This window comes from Phascolarctos cinereus, unplaced genomic scaffold (assembly GCF_003287225.1).
Source record: "Phascolarctos cinereus isolate Bilbo 61053 unplaced genomic scaffold, phaCin_HiC Scaffold_2;HRSCAF=192, whole genome shotgun sequence".
In the NCBI taxonomy this organism is placed as follows: domain Eukaryota; kingdom Metazoa; phylum Chordata; class Mammalia; order Diprotodontia; family Phascolarctidae; genus Phascolarctos; species Phascolarctos cinereus.
Genome location: NW_027555625.1, coordinates 227438229 through 227457722, shown reverse-complemented (window position 1 = coordinate 227457722; position 19494 = coordinate 227438229). Strand labels below are relative to the sequence as shown.

Here is a 19494-nt window from a genome sequence, read left to right as displayed (position 1 = left end):
TGCTTACTTAAGCAAAGTATTAGTGAATGGGAATTTGGGGGGAGTTTTGTGGAAACGAAAGACAACACAGAGCCTATGACCAAATAACCCAAATTTTACGATAAGGTATTGTACACACCCCCATAAAAGAAAAAGAAAAAATTCATACTTTTTCTCTGGTATGAAAGGGGGACCAAAAATTTTTATGCAGATTTTCCAAATGTGGGGGCACTGTGTCCCTAAGTCCCTTGATGTGGAAAGGATAACTATAATTGTAAAGTGCTTAGCACAGTGCCTGGCACATAGTAAGCACTATATAAGTGTTAGCTGTTATTATTATTATCATAGCATTTTTCAAACCTTCAAGCAATATATAAATGCTAGCTGTCATCATCACCCTCATTTCAGGGTCTGCACTAGGGGAGGGAAAAAGAGAAAGCCAATACATAAGACTACTGTTTCCATAGTTGATTTATTAAAGGATAGGTTTTATAGTCCACCAAGACCTCAGAAGGCTAGAGACAGGAGGGTGAGGGGTCCCAAGACACATTAGGTCCCAAGGTATAATAGGTCCCAAGACATATTCCCAGCTTTCTCTTATTGTATAAGAGAAATCCCCCATCTGATGGGTGTTGAAGTACTCTTCGTTTTCAATGGTTCTGTGATGGTATTTGGTGGGGGGCAAGGCTCCTAGATCAAGATGTATGTTCCTATTGCTGCTGTTTTCAGAGCTAAGATTTGGGACAATTGAATACCAAATACCGAGTATGTGTACGCATAAATGTACGTGCATATATATTTTACATGTGAATTATAGTAACCAATTAATATAGATATGAGTCTTTCCAGGGAATTCTGCCTCTGAACTGCCTGACCTTGGCCTTGGGTTGTTTTCTCCAATGAGGAGTGAAGGCCTTAGGCTGGAGGTGCTTCTAGCTTTTTCTCTGAGGATTACACATGTGAATGCTAACTCAGATTCTACGAGGGATAAGGATGCAAAGATTCTAACATGGAGAAAAAGGACTCAATTATGAATATTAATTAATATTAATTGGCTGCTATCATATATGTGCATAAATGTGTGGGTGCATGCATGTCTCCTCTAGCAAGCAATATCAATTCATTCATATTCATCAGAGGAAGGATGGCAATCACAGGTAGAGAATCCTAGTAAGCAAATATGTTTTCATGCCTGTCATAAGCAGATGTATAGAAACCACAAAGCAGACACCATGTGGTCACAGTGAAATGGCCCACATAACACCAGAACAACCGATAGCCCACCCCGATTCCCTCCCCACAGGGCCAGTACTTCATATTGCACTAAAGCTTGGGGTAAGGGTTATTCCAACAGTGATTCACTGAGTATATACTATATGCTAAGCTCTGTACTCAGGCTGAAAGGAATACAGAGAAGAACATAGGGTCTTTCAGTCTCTGGGAGTTATTGGTGACAAGCCCTGGATATGAGAGCTACTCCCCTACTTCCTGGAGAGAGTGAGTCCTAATGGCAGAGAACATTGTCTTCATGGAGTCCGGGTCTACAGGGTCCAACTTCAGCTCAAGGGCAGAAATCAGTCTAAGGAGAGAAAACCAGAGCAGGGCTTTGAAGTTCTAAACTATGCCCCCTTTCCCCCACCCCCAATCCGGCACTGGCTCTCTCAGTTGCTAGTCTGTCCATCCAAAGAAGATGGAGGGACAGGACACCCTGAGATCATGAATTCCAGCATTAAGTGTACAAGAAAAAGGCATCAAACTGTATCTAGTACTGGATAAAGAGAAATTCGTTATAGAAGATGTGAGTTTTCTTGCAGGGACCTAGGATTTGCAGCAGATCCTGCAAATAGTTTTAGAGCATGCAAAACTGAATCCACTACTCCTTTCCTTCTTTCACCCAGCCACTGCATACTTTAGTGGTCAATCAGTAGTGACAATCTAATCAATTAAAATCATGGTTGATGAGAGATTCTGATTGACGGTTTGTTGTTGTTTGCTCGTTTCAGTTGTATTCAACTCTTTGTGACCCCATTTAGGGTTTTCTTGGCAAAGTGACTAGAGTGGTTTGCCATTTCCTTCCCCAGCTCATTTTACAGATGAGGAAACTGAGGCAATAGGGTTAAGTGATTTGCTCAGGGTCACACAGCTTGTAAGTGTCTGAGGCCAGATCTGAACTCAGGAAAATGAGCCTTCCTGACTCCAGGCCTGGAACTCTATCCACTGTGCAACCTAACCACCCAATTGACAGTTTAGGCAGCCAATATAGCTTCATCCTGTGTTGGCTGGTTAAATGTCAACAGACAGCTAGGTGGTGCAGTGGATAGAGGGCAAGGCTTGGAATCAGGTAAGACCTGAGTTCAAATCCTGGCTGTGTGACCCTGAGCCAGTCACTTAGCCTCAGTTTCCTCAACTGTAAAATGGGGAAAATAATAGCATCTGCCTCATAGGATTGTTGTGAGGATCAAACAATATAATATTTATAAAGCGCTTAGCACAGTACCAGGCATATAGTGGGTATTTAATGAATACTTCTTTCTTTCCTAGATCAGAAGATGAAGGTCCAAGGCAGAAATCAAAGTACTAGGAAGATAAACCACTGCTCAGGAAACACTGGGCATTGGGGAATTCTCAGAAGACCACTTAGTTTGTCGTAAGTTTCAAAGAATTTAGCCCTAGAAGGAATCTTCCAAACAATCTAGTCCAACACCCTCCTTTTTAGGGGGAAAAATGTGGCCAGAAACGTGAAGTGCCTGAGGAAGGTCATTCAGGTAGCAAGTGCCACAGCTGGGATTTCAACCGGATCCTTCGGGTCCAGATCCCATGCTCATTCCACGAGCCAACATCGCTTCACCTTAGCACCCGGAAATGAACTGTGGGAAGGATGTCTCTAAAGCGAGCACTGGCTGAACAGTGGCTCAGGAGATGGCAGGCTTTGCTTGGGAGGAGGGCCCCCCACCCCACCCATGCAACTGCCCACTCATATAGGACGCAGAGAGAAAGCTCCTGGGTCAGAGAATGAGGGGAAGGGAGATCTGGTCCAAGGGTTCTGCATGGGTGTGAGGGCCAAGGGCATTGAACAATGGGAACAGCTAGATGCTATTCGTTTGGGGGAGGGGTGGGCTGAAATCACATAGATTCCTTATCTTCCGAGGACATGTAGATGTCCCTCTGCATCCCCTTACACCACTTCGAGGGGGCCTAGTATTTCCTTTACCCTTCACAGTGACTGTGTTACACTGGCCCGGGAGTTTGGGGTGTTTCCCTGGCTTTGATTAAAATGGAGAGGGAGGAAAATTCCCCAGATTGCATTTCCTACTGGGGCCAGGGGTCTTACCCCAGCTCCCAATCCTGGAGTCAGATGGAATCTCTGTTCCTTCTTTCTACTCCAGCAGGCTCAGACCTAGGTTCAGAGGCCTCTAGAGCTGTGACTCATCAGCTTGAGTCTGGTCTCGCCTTCCGTCTTTGGCCTCCCCAGCCTCGATTCTAAAGCTTTTGGCCTCTCTTCCTTCCCTCTCTAAAGCTGGTCTGTCCTTCTCTCCTGTGGTCTCCCCAGTCTCACTCTCTGGGGTCTCTTTTCCTCCTTGCCCATAATTCTGATCCAGCCAAGGTTTCCTCATTTCAGGCTTTAATATCCTCAGGGCTCACGCATTAAAAGCCCCAGTGGTAATCACAATATTTCTGCTTCGTTGGACACTGCTCAGCATTGTGGTGCTAGCTGGTTTCAGCATGAATAGAGTGGAAGGAATCTAAGGAAAGGTAGGCAAGTCCCAGCTTTCTTGGATCCTGGAGAAAGTGTGAGAATGGGAACTAGCCTTGTACTTCCATCCATGCCCATGGCCAGGGCACCTGCCTAGAAGACTAGACCCTGGCTGAGTACTCTATATGTTTTGTTCCCACATTCCATCCCTGAGGCAAAGTACCAGTCACATCAGGAAGGAGTCCTGGGGCTGGAGCTCTGAGACTGAAAAATCTCCCATGGACAGTCCTATTTCCCAGGATGATTGGTTTGGTGATTGGGGGTGGAAGGGGCAGAGGGAGGCGGTGCAGGACAGAAAGAGACATGGAGAAGAGAGAGATACAGAGAGAAAGAGAGAATCCCTTTGGGATTCCAGCTCTGAGGTTAAGATAAAGGGATAAATAAAGGGAAAAGAGGAAAGAAGGGGACTGAGCACCCTCCATACCTGTCACTGGAGCTGTGCAGACCTTCCCACACAGGCCCTGACAGCACTTCATGTTGCCCTGACAGTGCCCATCATCTTCACACTGGTTTGGGGTCAGACAAAGGCTCGTCTTAGGTGGACACTGCCCTGCCTTTGTTGGAGCTAACAAAGATAAGACCAGGACAAGTCAGTCTCTAGGATGCATCTCTTCAGCTCACTTTCTACTGGATGGGCCAACCACAGGGCATCCCTATCTGGTCCCAGAGTAATCTGATACAATCCAAATTTGGAGCTCCTATCTCCTGCCCTGATGGGCAGGCTGACCCCACAGCATCTCTCTCCAGTGCGAGGAGGCCTGCCATAGCTAACATCTGGAACCTCATCACAGCCCACATCTTAAGCCTTCAGTTCCCACCTTCCTAGGGAGAAATCTCCCTTTCCCCTCCTGCTCCCAGCAGTCTCAGACCTAGAAGATTCTAGGACTGTGGCTCATTGCCTTGGGGGTTGATCTGCCCTCTCACTATGGCCTCCACCCACAAGGCTGTCCATTCCCTCCTTGGGCATTGCTGTGACTGGTGGGACTCCAGAGAAGCCCTGGATGCAGCCACCCCTTCCTGGCAGAGGCCTCCCCAACCTGAGGTGCCTCTAGTCCCCCTCCCCCCAGTCCTGGGCTTCCTTACCTGTGCTGTTAGTCTCCTTGGGGTGCACACACTTGAAGCCGCAGCGATAATAACAGCATTTCCGATTCTGGGGGCACTGCTCATCTCCCACACACTCACTAGGCTCTCCCCGAATACAGCGGAATGGATCGTCGGGGCAACTCCCTGCTTTCTTGGTCCCTAGAGAAGAAGACCAAAGGTGTGAGGACACGGACTAGGCCTGAGCTCCCACCCATGCTTATGAACAAAGTCTGGACTTTCACACTTGGACTTGTCTCCAGAAATCCAGACTTATCTATTTATTAACTCTCTAACAATTGGCAAGTCACTTCCTGACTGTATTTCAGTTTCCTTCTCTCTGACATGATAGGGATGGACTAGAATATCTCCATAACCCCTCCCAGCTCTAAATTCTATGATTCTAAGAGCTGAAAGAAAGGTCTTGGAAGTGAGGTGTGGGGTTGGGGAATGAGGGAAACCTTGGTAATCAACTCTAAGGAAATATAGGATAGCAAAATCATGAATTTAGAGCTCCAAGGGCCCTCAGAAATCATTGTCCACACAAGGACCCAAAGCCCAAAGATGATAAGCAACTCCTCCAAGATCACCCAAGTCAGGAGTGGCAGAGCTGGGATTCAGACTGAGGTCTGCTGGCTCCAAAACCCGCCCTCTCTTTAATAGCACAGGAGGGGAAAGGTAAGTCTTTCAGCAGATGGCAGCCAGAGGGAGAGACACAGGCAGGCAAAGGGTGACTGAGAATGGGGGAGGGGAAGATGATAGCTCTCAATTTCTATAGCACCTTCAACTTAATAAATGGCTTTGCCCACAATAATCCTATGAGATAAAAGCATTAGCATCCCACTTTGTAGATGAGGAAACCGAGAATCAGGGAGGTTAAGAGCCTTATGGAAGTAAGGAATGGATTCAGGCTTCCCGACTCAAACAAATAACCTTGCATTGTGTCATGCTGCCTCCCAGAGATAAAAGACAGAAGGAGATGATGGCAAGAAAACCAGGGATAGGGAAAGAATCAGATAACGAGAATGAGACAGAGAGTGATGATGACAGGGATAGAATGATGAAGAGAATGAACAGGGCAGCAAAAGAGATAGGAAGGAAGGAAGGAAGGAAGGAAGGAAGGAAGGAAGGAAGGAAGGAAGGAAGGAAGGAAGGAAGGAAGGAAGGAAGGAAGGAAGGGAGGAAGGGAGGAAGGGAGGGAGGAAGGAAGAGAGGAAGGAAGAACCAAACTGAAGCTGAAAATAAGACTGAGAAAAAGGTTGAGAGACAGAGATAGACAGTGAGATTCAGACAGAGAGACCCACAGACCATGAAGATGAAGTTTAAACTCTGCACAATTGAAAAACTTAACAAACGATTTGGAAGGGTATAGGGAATCCCCTGTTCTGCATCCTGATGACTCCCCTGACCTCACCTTTTTTAGCAGGTTTAAGGGTCCAGGATGATGCCAGCATCACAAGGGCAAGGGATGCCACAAGGAAAAAGAGGCTCCTGTACTTCATGGTGAGCTGAGACAGAGAACATAGGGGCAGATGGTGCAGGGGCCTGGCATTTATATCTACACAAACTGGTGACGTTTCAGTGTTGGGTTTTTCCAGGTGGAGTTGCACAAGCAGGAAGTTTGGACTTAAATTGAATGATCTTAGAATTCCATTTCTCTGAGAGCCATTTCCCTGTCCCCAGGAGCCTCTGAGGCCCCAAGCATTAGGCCTCAGGTTTTGGGAGAAGATGAGAAAAAAAGGGAGGAGCAGGATGATACACTGTCTGCTAAACGCAATAGTCATATTAGCCCACATGTCTAAATTGCTTTGCTGTTAGAAACATCTTTACTAGATTGGGAAAAAAAAGAGCACAGGGATTATGAAACCTTGGGCAAGTGACTTCCTCTTCCTAGGCCTCTCTAGAGTTTTCTCACTTGTAAAAATAAGTAAGGTATTGGCTAGGGGTGTGGGTGGTGTGTGGGGTGGGGGAGATAGTTAGTGACCTAAATCATTTCCAAGATCCCCTCCATGTCAAATGTGAGAGCTCTTTCAAAGTGAGAACTCTCCACTGGGTTGCTTTCAGATGAGGTCTTCAAGCTTCTAGTTGGATAACCACTTGTTGGGATTGCTGTAGAGACTTTTTCTTCTTAGGTTATTGATTGTACTCAATGGCAGCAGAGGGAAATCCTTTCTGGGAGTGTAAACCCCTGTACACTCTACTACTCCTCAAGAACTGTCCTTGAAACGAGGCTAGGTCTGTGGTTTATGGAGAGGTCAGGAGCACAGGGGTCCCTGAATGGCGATGGAGTGTGGGTGGGTGCTGGATCTGGATGCACCCTGGGTGATGCCAAAGCAATGCCCAGGACTATGCCTGAGTTGATGCCTGGGCCAATTCCCAGGGCTATGTTTCTGGTGGTACGTGGGGCAATCTCCAAGGCTATGTCATAGTTGGTGACTGGGGCAATGACCACAGCTAGATTCCAGGTGTTGCCTGGGGTAATGCCTGAAGTGATGCCCAGGATGTTGCCTGGCATGATGCCCAGAGCTATTCCTGAGTTGGTGCCTGCTGGCACCAAGGGAGGTACCCAGGGTGATGCCAGAGGTTTTGCCCTGCATGATGCTGTGGGCAATGTCCTGGTCAGTGCCTGGGTGATGCTGGGGGCTATGCCCAGGACAATGCCTAGGGAGATGGGTGGTGGGGGCTGAGGAATGTTTGAGCTGATCTCTGGGTCTATGGGGTACAGTGCCCTGTGTTAGGTGTTGGGGCACTGCTTGTCACTGAGATGGACGCAAGCTGGCCAATGGTCTTCCTCTACTCTAGGCTGATCCCATCATACTCCAATGATCCTATGATCTCTAAGGTCCATGTTCTGTGTCTCCTGGGTGGGGTGGGTCTCTGTGAGGATTATAGGATGGGTACCATAGAACATTTGAAAGGAGCTACTAAAAATTAGGGGATGGCAGTGGATAAGAGATAAAATACATGAACAAATAGTTCTCAAAAGAACTGAAAATTATTAACAACCACATATTGCTGCTCCAAATCACTGATCATCAGAGTGCAGATCACAAGAAACTGGAGTTTCACCTCACACCCCGAACATTGGCAAAGATGATAGATGACGGGAATAATCAATGCTGTCAGTACTATGGAAAGACAAGCACATGGATCCACTGTTGGTGGAGCTGTGAATTGGGCCAACAATTTCTGGAAAGCAATTTGGAATTATGCTGAGAAATTACCTTTGACCCATAAATTCCACTTCCAGGCACGTACCCCAGGAGGTCAAAGAGAAAAATAAAGATACGATACATAACAAAATATCTTTGAAGCCCTCTTTTTGTAGCAGCAAAAACGGAAACAGTGGATGTACACTGATGGGAAAATGGTGAAACAAATTGTGGTAGAAGAATATCATCTACTATTGCTGCTCCACATGAAATGATGAATACATAGAGTACAGGACGTCATGGGAAGACCTGTGAGAAATGATAAAGTCAAGTAAGCAGAACGCAGACACAGCAACTACAACAGTGTAAATTCGAAGACAATGAAACTGAGCGCAGTGAAATGATACTGATCCAGGTTGACTCAGGAGAGGGCGTGGGAGAATGCATCGCTTTCTCTTCTTTCTTTGGGGAAATGAGGGAGAGCACTTCTTTTATTGTTTGACTTGATTGATGTCTTGTTTAGTTTTACTGAATAGCTTTTTCTTTCTTATTTTTTTAGCTATTTGTTGTTAGAGATGGCTCTCTGGTGGGACAGGGGAACTGAAACCATAGAGTGATGAGACCTGAGCAGAAACAGTGCTAGCACAATAACATAATTAGAGCTTTCCTTTAGGGCTTTTGTACATTATATAGGCGTCATTCAGGTAGTCTATCTTCCTGGCCATTAGTGATGATGGCTCACCATGGTCCCACTCTTCTACCATTTTTGCCCCACCCAAAACATGGACTCCACCTGCCCCACCCCCCATGGGTGAGCCTTAGCCTTATCTGGCCAGGACACAAACCTCCATACTCCTTCTAGCCCACATTCCCCATTTTAAAGTACCTATTAATATGTTGTATTCCCTTATTAGCATACACTCTCCTTGAGAACAGGGACTGTCTTATTTGCTATCTAGTATTTAGCACAGCGATCAGCATACGGTAAGTGCTTAATAAATGCTTTGTCCATCTATCTATCTCATCTCTGATAAGGGCAGCTAGGTAATTCAATGGATTGAGACTTGGAGTCAGGAAGACCTGAGTTCAAATCTGGATTGAAATACTTATTAGCTATAATGACTCTGAGCAAGTCACTTAACCTCTATTTGCCTCGGTTTCCTTAATTGTAAAATGGGGATAATAACAGCATCTACCTCCTAGGGTTGGAAGGATCTATTGAGATAATGTGTTAAGCACTTAGTACAGTTCCTGACACATAGTAGGTGTTTAATATATGCTTATTCCCCCTGAGCTGAGACAGTTTTTTTTTCAACATTTCTTTCTGTGCCTAAAATTGAGCTGGGTAGTGGGATGAATACTCTGACAATGGAAGATCTGGTTCTAATCGTGTCTCTCTGTGTGACTTTGAGCACATCAGTTAACTCTTTTGCTCTTCAATTGCCCTATTGGTCAAATGGAAATAATAATACCGCTTCTGATATGATAGCTCTGAAAGTTTTTTGAAATTGCCAGTGAGATGGCCTTGCTTCCTGAGATGGCCAAAAGGGTGACCAGGGTGACTCTTGGCTTCAAAATAGACTGAACTCATGGGCTTGCACAGTTCCATGTGGTAAAACTCCGTAAAATAAGACTCTACAGATGGGTGGACTTTTTTATGTCAAGCTTCTTTATTGTTTCAATATTTTAAAGTTTTATATCTAGGATTGTCTAAGTGGCATATATATATATATGTGGCAATAATTTTGTTTCTTTTTTTATGTTTATTACTTCATTTTTTTTCCCTTGTCATTGCTACAGGCCTTGTTTCTAGATCTATATTAAATTTTAGTGCTGACAATGAACATCCTGGCTTTCCTTCTATTCTTATTGGAAAAACTTCTAGAGTTTCTCCATTACCATAATGCTAATTCTTGGTTGTCAATAGATACTGCTTACCATTACACAGTGGTCCATTTATTCCTATGCATTCTTGCATTTTTAAAATAACATATAATATTTTATTTCTCCTGAATGGGTGGACTTTTAAGTAAGATTGATTTAAGCTCAAGTGAGCTTCATTCTATACTTACTCTGGGTGCCTGTAATTGCACATCTATATTTAGAGTGTGCCTTGATTAATCCTCTAGCCTGTATTTGATAGAATTTTATTGCTATTGAACTAAAGATTTGGCCTGGGAGGCTACTGCAACAAATAGCTGGTGACTAAGGAAGAGGAAGGCCAGACCTCAAAGAGAGAAACTTCAAGAGGAGTAGTGTATTGAAATAGAATGTTTACTGAACTTCCAGAAATTTTGGCCTTGATTTGGGGTTCTACCCCTTACTGGCTTTGGGGACAATGGATGAGTTATTTTTCCTCTTTGCTTCTTATTTTCCTCTTCTGTGAAGTAAAGGAATTGGACAAAAGGATCTCTAAAGTCCTTTATAATCCTCCTCTTACATTCTATGTTCTAAGGTCCCTTGCCACTGATTCCGAATTCTGAGGTGATAGAGAAAAAGACTGGAAAAGGCTGGAAGCTTTTTTGTATTTTGTCACATCTATTCTCACCACTCTCCTCCCCCACACATACATCCCACAGCCCACAAGAAAAAGTCCAGCTCCTTAGCCATTCTGGAAGGAGAAAAAACCCCGAGAGAATGAGCCCATACAGCCATCATCCCCATGTCTCACTAAAACTTCCACTCATGCAAGAGATGTCCCAGACTCCCTGCGTCCAGGATAATGCTGTCAATAACCCACTTCACACCAGCAGGTGTAGCTGTGGGTCAAAGTTCATTTGAACACTCAAAAAAAAAAAAATTAAACTCCTTCTTCCCAAAAGAAAAGGGGAGGAGTCGATTCCCAGAGTCATTGCATAGGATAATTGGAAGAGACTTCCAGACCATACTTTTCTCCTTCCCATGGTGTGGCCTTCATTTTGGTCCTGTGCCTCTAACCCTGCCCCTTGTTCAGAGTCAAGAGAGTTGCCAGAGACATCTAAGGTCTAAGACAGCCGGTTTTAGTTACAAATAATGGAGCTCTCAGCTTTAGCCTTGGGTAAATTTTTCCCACATGGGCCATCTCTTTGCTATTTTAGAAGCTCATAAAAGGGCCACTACATTAATAATAAAGTCATTACCATTTCACACTTGTAGCTTGTGGAACTTCCAACTAGTTTTATAGAGAGATTTAGATCTCAAACCTACTTAAATTTTGTGTGTTTCCAACTAATCATTCACTTTCATCCCACAGTTGCTTTTCCCCAGGGCAGAATAAATATACAGACATGCATCAAACAGAATTTAGGGTAGATCATAGTATTTTAGGTCAAGGGAAAAAGGCTTTGGACATCAATTCAATTAGAAGTTACAAACAGACTTAAAAAAAACAGATCTGTTGAAGAATGGGGAAAAGTTGACCTTTTGTAATCACTCAAAAGGTCATACACAGAGACATTAATCTCTAGTCTTGAAATCAATATTGCAGAGATTTATGGAGGCTTCTTTTTCTGTGTGAGGAGCCATCATACGAGCTGCTTTGGCTACCACCATCCATTCCCCCTTTTCTTCCTGCCACCAACTGGTTTCTTCTTTCTCTTCCTATATATTGGTACAATTAGTTCCTCCCTTAGAGGAACTCTGACTGATGATAAAATCTCTTCCAAGGAAGAGAATGAAACTTCTCTTGTGCTGTAACTCCCAGTATTCCCAGTTAGAGTTTCAGAACTTTTTCCCTGCCCACAGAGGTAGCAGTCCAAATACATTCATATTCCCTGTTACACTCTGATAACCCAATCAATACATAAAAATACCTAAAGACTCCAACCTAAAATACAGGATATAGTCTCCAGTTTATCAACCATCTACACACAGGCAGCTGATATATCAACCAAAGGTGCCCTGTGCTTCAACCAATAAGACATAAACTGAACATTAATTGGAAGTCATTTCTTTATAATACAAAGAGAGGGTCATTGAGGCAGAGGCATTCTCAAATGAGGTCCCTCTGAAGTCACCAGACTATGATAAAGTCTTCATTTATCAGGCTCTTCCTCCATTGGGAAAGCATGAATGGTGAGGATAATTCCACAGCAACCTGGGGAAAATACCAATCACCTAGAAAGGTTGGCTCCCTCCCCATACCCCCTCAGGAAGAGGGAGCTCCTGAATGCTTACAGCTCCCTATCTGTCACAAATGAGGAAATTGAGGCCCAAAGAAAGCCTATGGCTTACCCTAGGGCACCTGGCCAGGAAATGTCGGAGCTAGCCCCAAGACTCCACTTGAATCTGTATCCTGGAGGAATGACTCCTTTGTAGCATCTTGCTAGGACTGAGTCCACCAGTATCTCTATTCCTCCCAAGTTATTGGAAAGGCCCAGCCATAAGAATTCCCTAGGGGATTAGGTGCCTGCTGTTCCTAAGGCAAAGATAAAAACTACTGGGCAGAGGGAATGAACTAACATACTCTCTTGCCTTATTGGGACCGAGTGCCAGCTTGGCATAGCCTCTGCATTTTGAGACCCTTGAATCCTGGAGACTGCTTTAGAGGACAGGTATAAAAAGATGAAGAAAAGAAAGGGCTCACTCCCCAAAATAGTCCTGGGATGGAGGGAGGAGCAGAGGAGGAAGAGGCAGGATTATGAAAACAACATAGTATAGTAGGAAGAACTCTAGATCAAGAGTCAAGAGACCTGGGTTCAAGTTTTACCTCTCTCCCTCATTAGTTGTGTGACCTTAGGTAAATCACATTAATTCTCTGAGCATCAACCTCCTCTATATAAGGTGAGTGTTGGTTTTGAATGCTCCAGCTCTATCTATGAAGCAATTTCCCACCCTCTACCCCTCAACTTAGCTGACATACTCACTGAAAGCAAGGGGCAGATAACAGGGATAGCAAGGTGTTACTATGTGGAAGAAATGCAAAAGTGTATCTATACCTTGTTATCCTTTTACAAAGTATGACTAAGTGATCTGATTGAATTAGAAGAGGAACTTGGCATTGGCCAACTGAAAACTGGCCAGGTCTCTGGAGGTTTTTTAAAAAACAAAATCTGCTTGGCTAACATGACAAAAGAGGAAAATGATAAATGTTGAAGAAGATGTGGGAAAATTGGAACACTAATGCATTGTTGGTGGAGTTGTGAACTGATCCAACCATTCTGGAGAGTAATTTGAAACTATGCCCAAAGGGCTATAAACCTGTGCATATCTTTTGATCCAGCAATACCATTACTAGGTCTGTATCCCAAAGAGATCATAAAAAAGGGAAAAGGACCCACATGTACAAAAATAGTTACAGCAGCTCTTTCTGTGGTGGCAAAGAATTGGAAACTAAGGGGACGTCCATCAATTGGTGAATGGCTAAACAAGTTGTGGTATATGAATGTAATGGAATACTATTGTTCCATAAGAAATGATGAGCAGGCAGACTTCAGAAAAACCTGGAAAGACTTGCATGAATTGATGCTGAGTAAAGTGAGCAGAACCAGAACACTGCACACAGTAACAGTAACATTGTGTGATGACTGACTTTGTTAGACTTAGCTCTTCCGAGCAATGCAACGATCTAAGACAATTCCAAAAGACTCATGATAGAAATTGCTATCTACATCTAGACAAAGAATTGCAGAGTCTGAATGCAGATTGAGACATACTATTTTCTCTTTTTTTTTAATTGGTTTTTCTTTCTCATGGTTTTTCCCTTTTTGTTTTGATTCTTCTGTCACAATATGACTAATGTGGAAGAAAAATCAACCAAGCCCTGAAGTCAATTGCAGATAGCTGAGCAGTTTAAGGCAGGATGCATCTGTATAGAACGGCCTTGGAAGACTTCAGAACCGTTACCAGATGGAATCAGTGGGTGTAACAGATTTTCTCTCCTCCCCATTCCAAAAGCCACAATCTTTTTTTGGAGCTGCTCACCCAGTAGGAGACACTGTTTCCACCAAGGAGCAGAGCCAGACAAGAGAGGCAGCATTCTAGGAAGGAAGCAGCTTCAAAGAGCATGACCCCTGGCTGCGGAGAAGAGAGCCAACCATGGACTCAAGGGAGAATTAGAACTCGCAGTTGGCAGTTGACCTTCATAGAGAAGCTTGCCTGGGAAACTCACATGAGTGACCAATCCAGAAGAGACTTTGTGCCCAGGGAGGAGCAGAGTAAGAGCATGAGAAGATGAAGGGCTTCAAACCCTACAGTACTAGAGGTATGGGTTGCCTTGGCCATATGTGTTTCTTAGGTGTATGCCTCACTATCTAAGTGTGTGCCTCCTTTTCCCATGGACGCTGTGTACACTTGCAGAGGTGAAGGGTGGGGGTGAGGATTACACCCCAGGTGTATGGATGGAGAGATGTATTACAGCTACTGTCTTTGTTTTGAACTACTTGGATCTTCTTGGTGTTCACTCATTTCTGAGTTGTGTCCAACTCTTCTTGATCTCATTTGGGGTTTTCTTGGCAAAGATACTGGAGTGGTTTTCCATTTCCTTCTCCAGCTCATTTTACAGCTGAGGAAACTGAAGCAAACAGGGTTAAGTGACTTGCCCAGGGTCACACAGCTAAGAAAGATTTGAACTCAGAAAGATGAGTCTTTCTGACTTCAGGCCCTGCGCTCTATCTACTGCACCACCTAGCTGCCCACATTGGGTCTATAGGCTGATTATTAAAGGTAAGATCACTGGTGGGGATCGCTAAACTATAGTCTGGGGAGTGTAGACCCACAGAATTCCCCTTTAAAATCTAGGAAAGTAGTTCCCTCCTTAGGATGCCAAGCTGTGAATCTCTGATCTCTGAATGGGGTGGGGGACTGGGTGGGGCTACACATAAAATAGGCAAATATTTGCAGTAACTGTCTCACAAGATTGTTATGAGGTAAGTGCTTTGTAAGCCTTAAAGTCCTAGGGAAAAATGGGAATTATTCTTGTTCGGTTACTGGCAGTAGCTGCTAAGAATTTCTTGGACTAATCTGTCCTGATTCCTGTGAGAGTATTGTGATGTTGAGAGAGAGAGAGAAGAGAGAAGAGAACTAGGGTCAAGCCAAAGCTTTTAGAGAAGGGTGTAGGGGAAAGAGGGGAGACATCACTATTGGGTTAAGCAGGCGTCCTTCTCTGGGCCATCCCTGCCTAGACAAGCTTCCCCATCAACTCAGTGACTCGGGAAGGCTTCTGTTGCTATTTCAAAACAAAACAAAAAAATAACGCCCCCCCCAAAAAAAATTCCCCCTAAGGCACATATATATGGCTCATTCCATTACAATCTCTATCTCTAGGACAAAGGCAAGGAAGATCTCCTTTACCTTCCCCCCTTCATCTATCTTTTACCTTCATGTTAACTGAATAGTAATGCTGGTTTTTCTATATTTATTTAGGGATTTGGGGTGTTGGGAGGACATTGTGATTTACCCTAGATGACCTCCCTAGAGATGGTGCCAGACCCCACAGTCCACTTAGAACAACCCCACCTCCAAGCTTTTGCCATCCTAAATTCTTAACCAAATCATATCCATCTCTTCTTCCAAAACCTGTCTCCAAGATAACCCCTTCCTGGAAGCCTTCCTTGATTGTCATAAGAACATATAACTTTAGAGCTGGGAGGAACTTCAGAGATCATTACATGTTCATTTTGCAGGGAAGGAAGCTGAGTCTCCTAGAGTGGGAGGGTCTTGCCCAAGCTTAAACAGGTTAACGGCAGATCTGAGACTAGAATTCAGGTCTCTAGACTTCTAGGCTGGGGCTCCTTCCACCACTACCATGCCACAGCCTGCCTACTCACCTATACACCTCAGACCACTCTGAGCCCTCCTCTGACTACAAGACTTGATAGGGGTGGTCCATACTCAGATTACATGATACTCCTTTTCACCCGATTGGAGTTTCCTTGGTTAGTAAACCATGCCTTCTCTGAATCAGGGGAGCAAATCTGGCTCAGCTGGTGTTAAGACCTGAAGTTTCTTTCTAGAATGGTAATGAGGGGCAGCTAGGTGGTGCAGTGAATAGAGCACCAGCCCTGGATTCAGGAGGACCTGAGTTCAAATCCAGCCTCAGACATGTAACACTTACTAGCTGTGTGACCCTGGGCAAGTCACTTAATCCCCACTGCCAAACAATAAGAAAACAGGAAAAAAAAGGGAAAAAAAATAGAATGGTAATGAGGTGTGGTGTTGGGGACTTTCACCAAAATGTCTTGGGCCTCATTTCTCCTGGGAAGTCCATAGACCAATGACTCAGATCTCTTCCTGCCCCGGGCTTTTGCCTCCCTATGACTGCTAATCTAGCAAGATCTTCTCTCATTTCCCAACCTCACTCCAACTCCCAAAACTGCTTCAGTTCTAGGTGAAATGATGCTTAGGTAGAACTCTGCTCCCTAATCAGCTAATAATCACCTCTAACAACCCCAAGGATTTGACTGAAGAAGTGAGAAATAGAGTGAGAAGTAACTGCTTCCACTCTAGTATCTAGTAATCCTCTAAGCCTAAGGAAGAAGTCAGAGACCTTGGACACTGTTCTGACTCAGCCAACTGGGGATGGGCCAGTCTCTGGATGACTTCTCCTTTCCCAACTCTTTCAGATAAAAGTCCACGAACCTCAGAAGTCATACATGCTAGGAGACTCTGGTTCATACATAGATCCCAGTCAATCAACCAGTCATTGAGGATTTATTATGCATGTACAATGTGCCAGGGATTCTGCTAAGCTGGAGAAACAAAGATTGAAGGAAATAATGGTTGACATCAAAGAACTTGCATTCTGCTGAATGTAAAACAGTTATGCCCCTCCTCATGGGGCCCAGCATTTTATTTTGCACTAAGCATTATGGTAAGTGTTCCAACAACAGGGGTTCAGTCAGTCCCTACTACTTGTGAAGCCCCATCCCAACCTGGGTTTTAAGGACAACAGATGTAATCAGACCTTCACCCAAGCCTGGAACATTTTGTTTGCGATAACACAAAGAAGACAAGGTCCTCCACCCTCCAGGAGTTGGTGCTGATTGTTCTGACCTGTGGGAGGTGCTGTCCCACAGATAACCCAACTTCTCAGAGTTGTAGGGCCAGAGAGTGAGAGTGCTGCCATTTCAGAGTCCAAATATATGAGTCCAACCACCTCAGCTTAGAGAGGGAATCAATCTAAGGAGAAAAAGCCAGATCAGAGACTCATAGTTCCAAACTGCTTCTCTCCCCCTGCCCCCAAAACCCAGTCCTGATTACCTGGATTCTTAGCCTGTCTACACAAAGAAGAAGGGGAATAGAGGTACAGGTTGTTCTTAAACTAGGAATCCTAACAGTTAAGCTCATAGGGGAAAGGTATCAAATTGTACCTAGATCTGGTAAGGAGAGCTTAATTATAAAAGAAGTATTACTTTTTTTGTCTGTTTGTTTGTTTTGGGGCAACTGGGGTTAAGTGACTTGCCCAGGGTCACACAGCTAGTAAGTGTCAGGTCTGAGGTCAGATTTGAACTCAGGTCCTCCTGACTTTAGGGCTGATGCTCTATCCACTGCACCACCTAGCTGCCCCCAGAAGTATTACTTCTTTCAGGGACTTTGGACCAGTAGGTTCTAAAAATAGTGATGGAGCTCATAAAATTCTAATTGAAGAAATCACACACACACACACACACACACACACACACATACATGCACATACAAACACACATGCACACTCCTCCCCCCAATTTATCAACCTAGGCCAATGGATGATTTAGCTGGGAATTCAAACCCAGCTCTTCTGGGTTTCTTCTCCAAATTAAGTGCTCTTTCCACTATACTACATTGCCTTCTGGACACCATGAAATTAACAAGGAAGAGAATGTTCCCCAAAGGTCTAGAATGCCCACAATGCCCGAGTTGATCTTAGACGAGCTTGGGACAAAGGCCCTGGCATTGGGTCACTCATGTGGTGATCAGAAGAGCTCCTTGCCATCAGGAGAGACCCCTACTGGGAAGAAAGGGAATAGGCAGGCAGGATGATGGATATGGGACACAGAGAACAGACAAATACTGGGCATTTGGAGGGGGTGCTGAGGTTGCATAGATGCCATACCTTCCAGGGCCATGCAGAATCTCCCCCACATTCCCTTACAGCACTTCAGGGGGCCTTTGCACTGCCCATCTTTCTCATGGGTGCTTGGGGGCTGTTCATGTGGCACTGCCCATTTGGACACTTTCCTGGCTTTGATGAAGCTGGAGAGAGAAAGTTGGACAAGTTAAAAGAGGCTTCCCCAGAGGCAGGGCATGCTGGTAAATGTTTAACAACAGGCTTGGGGGTAAGGGTATACTGGACATGCTTTTAAGTATAATCTGCATTATTAACATTTTCTTCATCACTTTCTTAAGTTTGGATAAATCAACAAAATTATAATTCAAGCCCTAGTTTATAGTATTGCTTATTTCTGAGGCTCAGTGGATAGGGCACTAGGCCTGGAGTCAGGAAGTCCTGAGTTCAAATCTGGCCTCAGATACTAGCAGTGTGACTCTGGGTGAATCATCTAACCCTATTTACCTCAGTTTCCTCATCTGTAAAGTGAGCTGGAGAAGGAAATGGCAAATCATGCCAGTGTCTTTGACAAGAAAACCCAAAATGGGATCATAAAGAGTCTGACATGGCTGAAAATGACTGAACAACATACTGAAAATTGAACAATACAGTCTGTCATGCTGACTCCAGCACTGTCCCTCTCTGGGTCCAGGGGACTTATCCCAGTTCCCAACCTGTTGAGACCAGAATACCTGGCCTCCCTCCCTATCCCAAACAGACTTGAGTACCAGAGTACCTTTCCTAAAGGTACAAGGTCTGATCATGTCACCCCACCTCCCTCTCAGTAAAGCCCAATGGCTCCCAATTGCCCCTAAGATGATGATATATAAGCCCCTCTTCTTGAACATTTAAATGCTTTCCACAACCTAGCCCTTTCCTACATTTTCAGGCTTATTCTTTACTCCTGTCCTTCTGTTCTTGAATCTAGCTATATCAGCCTACTCCTTGGTCCATGAGTATAACACTGCACAGCACACAACACAAATCTCCCATCTCCAAGCCTTTGCACTTTCTTCTCACCTTCACCTTTTGGAATTGCTGGTTTCCAATAAGACTCAGCTCAAGTGGGACCTTCTCCATGAAGCCTTTCCTGACCACTTCTGCTGCTAGTGTAGCTCTCCCCAAACTACTTTGCATCCATTTTAGACATGCTCTGTACATACTTTTAAGTATAATTGTTGTCTTTCCCATCAGAATATAAGTTTCTTGAGGTCAGGCTCATTTCCACCTTCCTCCCTGCTCTCTCCAGTGCTTAGTATAAAGCCTGACACATGGTAGACTCATTATAGCTTGTGATTGATTGATTGGTTAAGTACGGTTCATGCCCTTGAGTTTGGTCTGTCTTTCCCTCGTTGGCCTCCCCAGTCCCAGATGCCTCCCCAACCTCACCCTCCAGTACTTCTGACTTCTCCCCAGCCCTAAGGCTGATCTGTCCTTCTCACCCCATTCATCTCCTCAGTCCCAGAGGCCTTCCCTGCCTTGTCCTCTCTAGGACTAGTCAGGGGCTCTTCATTTCAAGCCCTTAG

At 44.6% G+C, this 19494-nt stretch overlaps 1 protein-coding gene across 1 annotated transcript; it reads right to left on the bottom strand.

Moving 5' to 3' along the window:
* Positions 1-432: 432 nt before the first annotated feature.
* LOC110206414 (WAP four-disulfide core domain protein 12-like) lies at positions 433-6362 on the bottom strand. Its single transcript, XM_020983740.2, has 4 exons — positions 6228-6362; positions 4817-4975; positions 4158-4298; positions 433-1558 (listed from the first exon to the last, which is right to left on the bottom strand). Exons 1-4 carry the CDS (start codon positions 6313-6315, stop codon positions 1554-1556), a joined length of 393 nt encoding a protein of 130 aa, XP_020839399.1. The 5' UTR covers positions 6316-6362; the 3' UTR covers positions 433-1553.
* Positions 6363-19494: the final 13132 nt, after the last annotated feature.

Coding starts and splice junctions, on each gene's coding strand:
- LOC110206414 (XM_020983740.2), bottom strand. CDS start 6,315: ATGAAGTACAGGAGCCTCTTTTTCCTTGTGGCATCCCTTGCCCTTGTG. Junction 4,976..6,227: donor CCTTAAACCTGCTAAAAAAG/GTGAGGTCAGGG, acceptor CTTCTTCTCTAG/GGACCAAGAAAGCAGGGAGT. Junction 4,299..4,816: donor CAAGGAGACTAACAGCACAG/GTAAGGAAGCCC, acceptor TATCTTTGTTAG/CTCCAACAAAGGCAGGGCAG.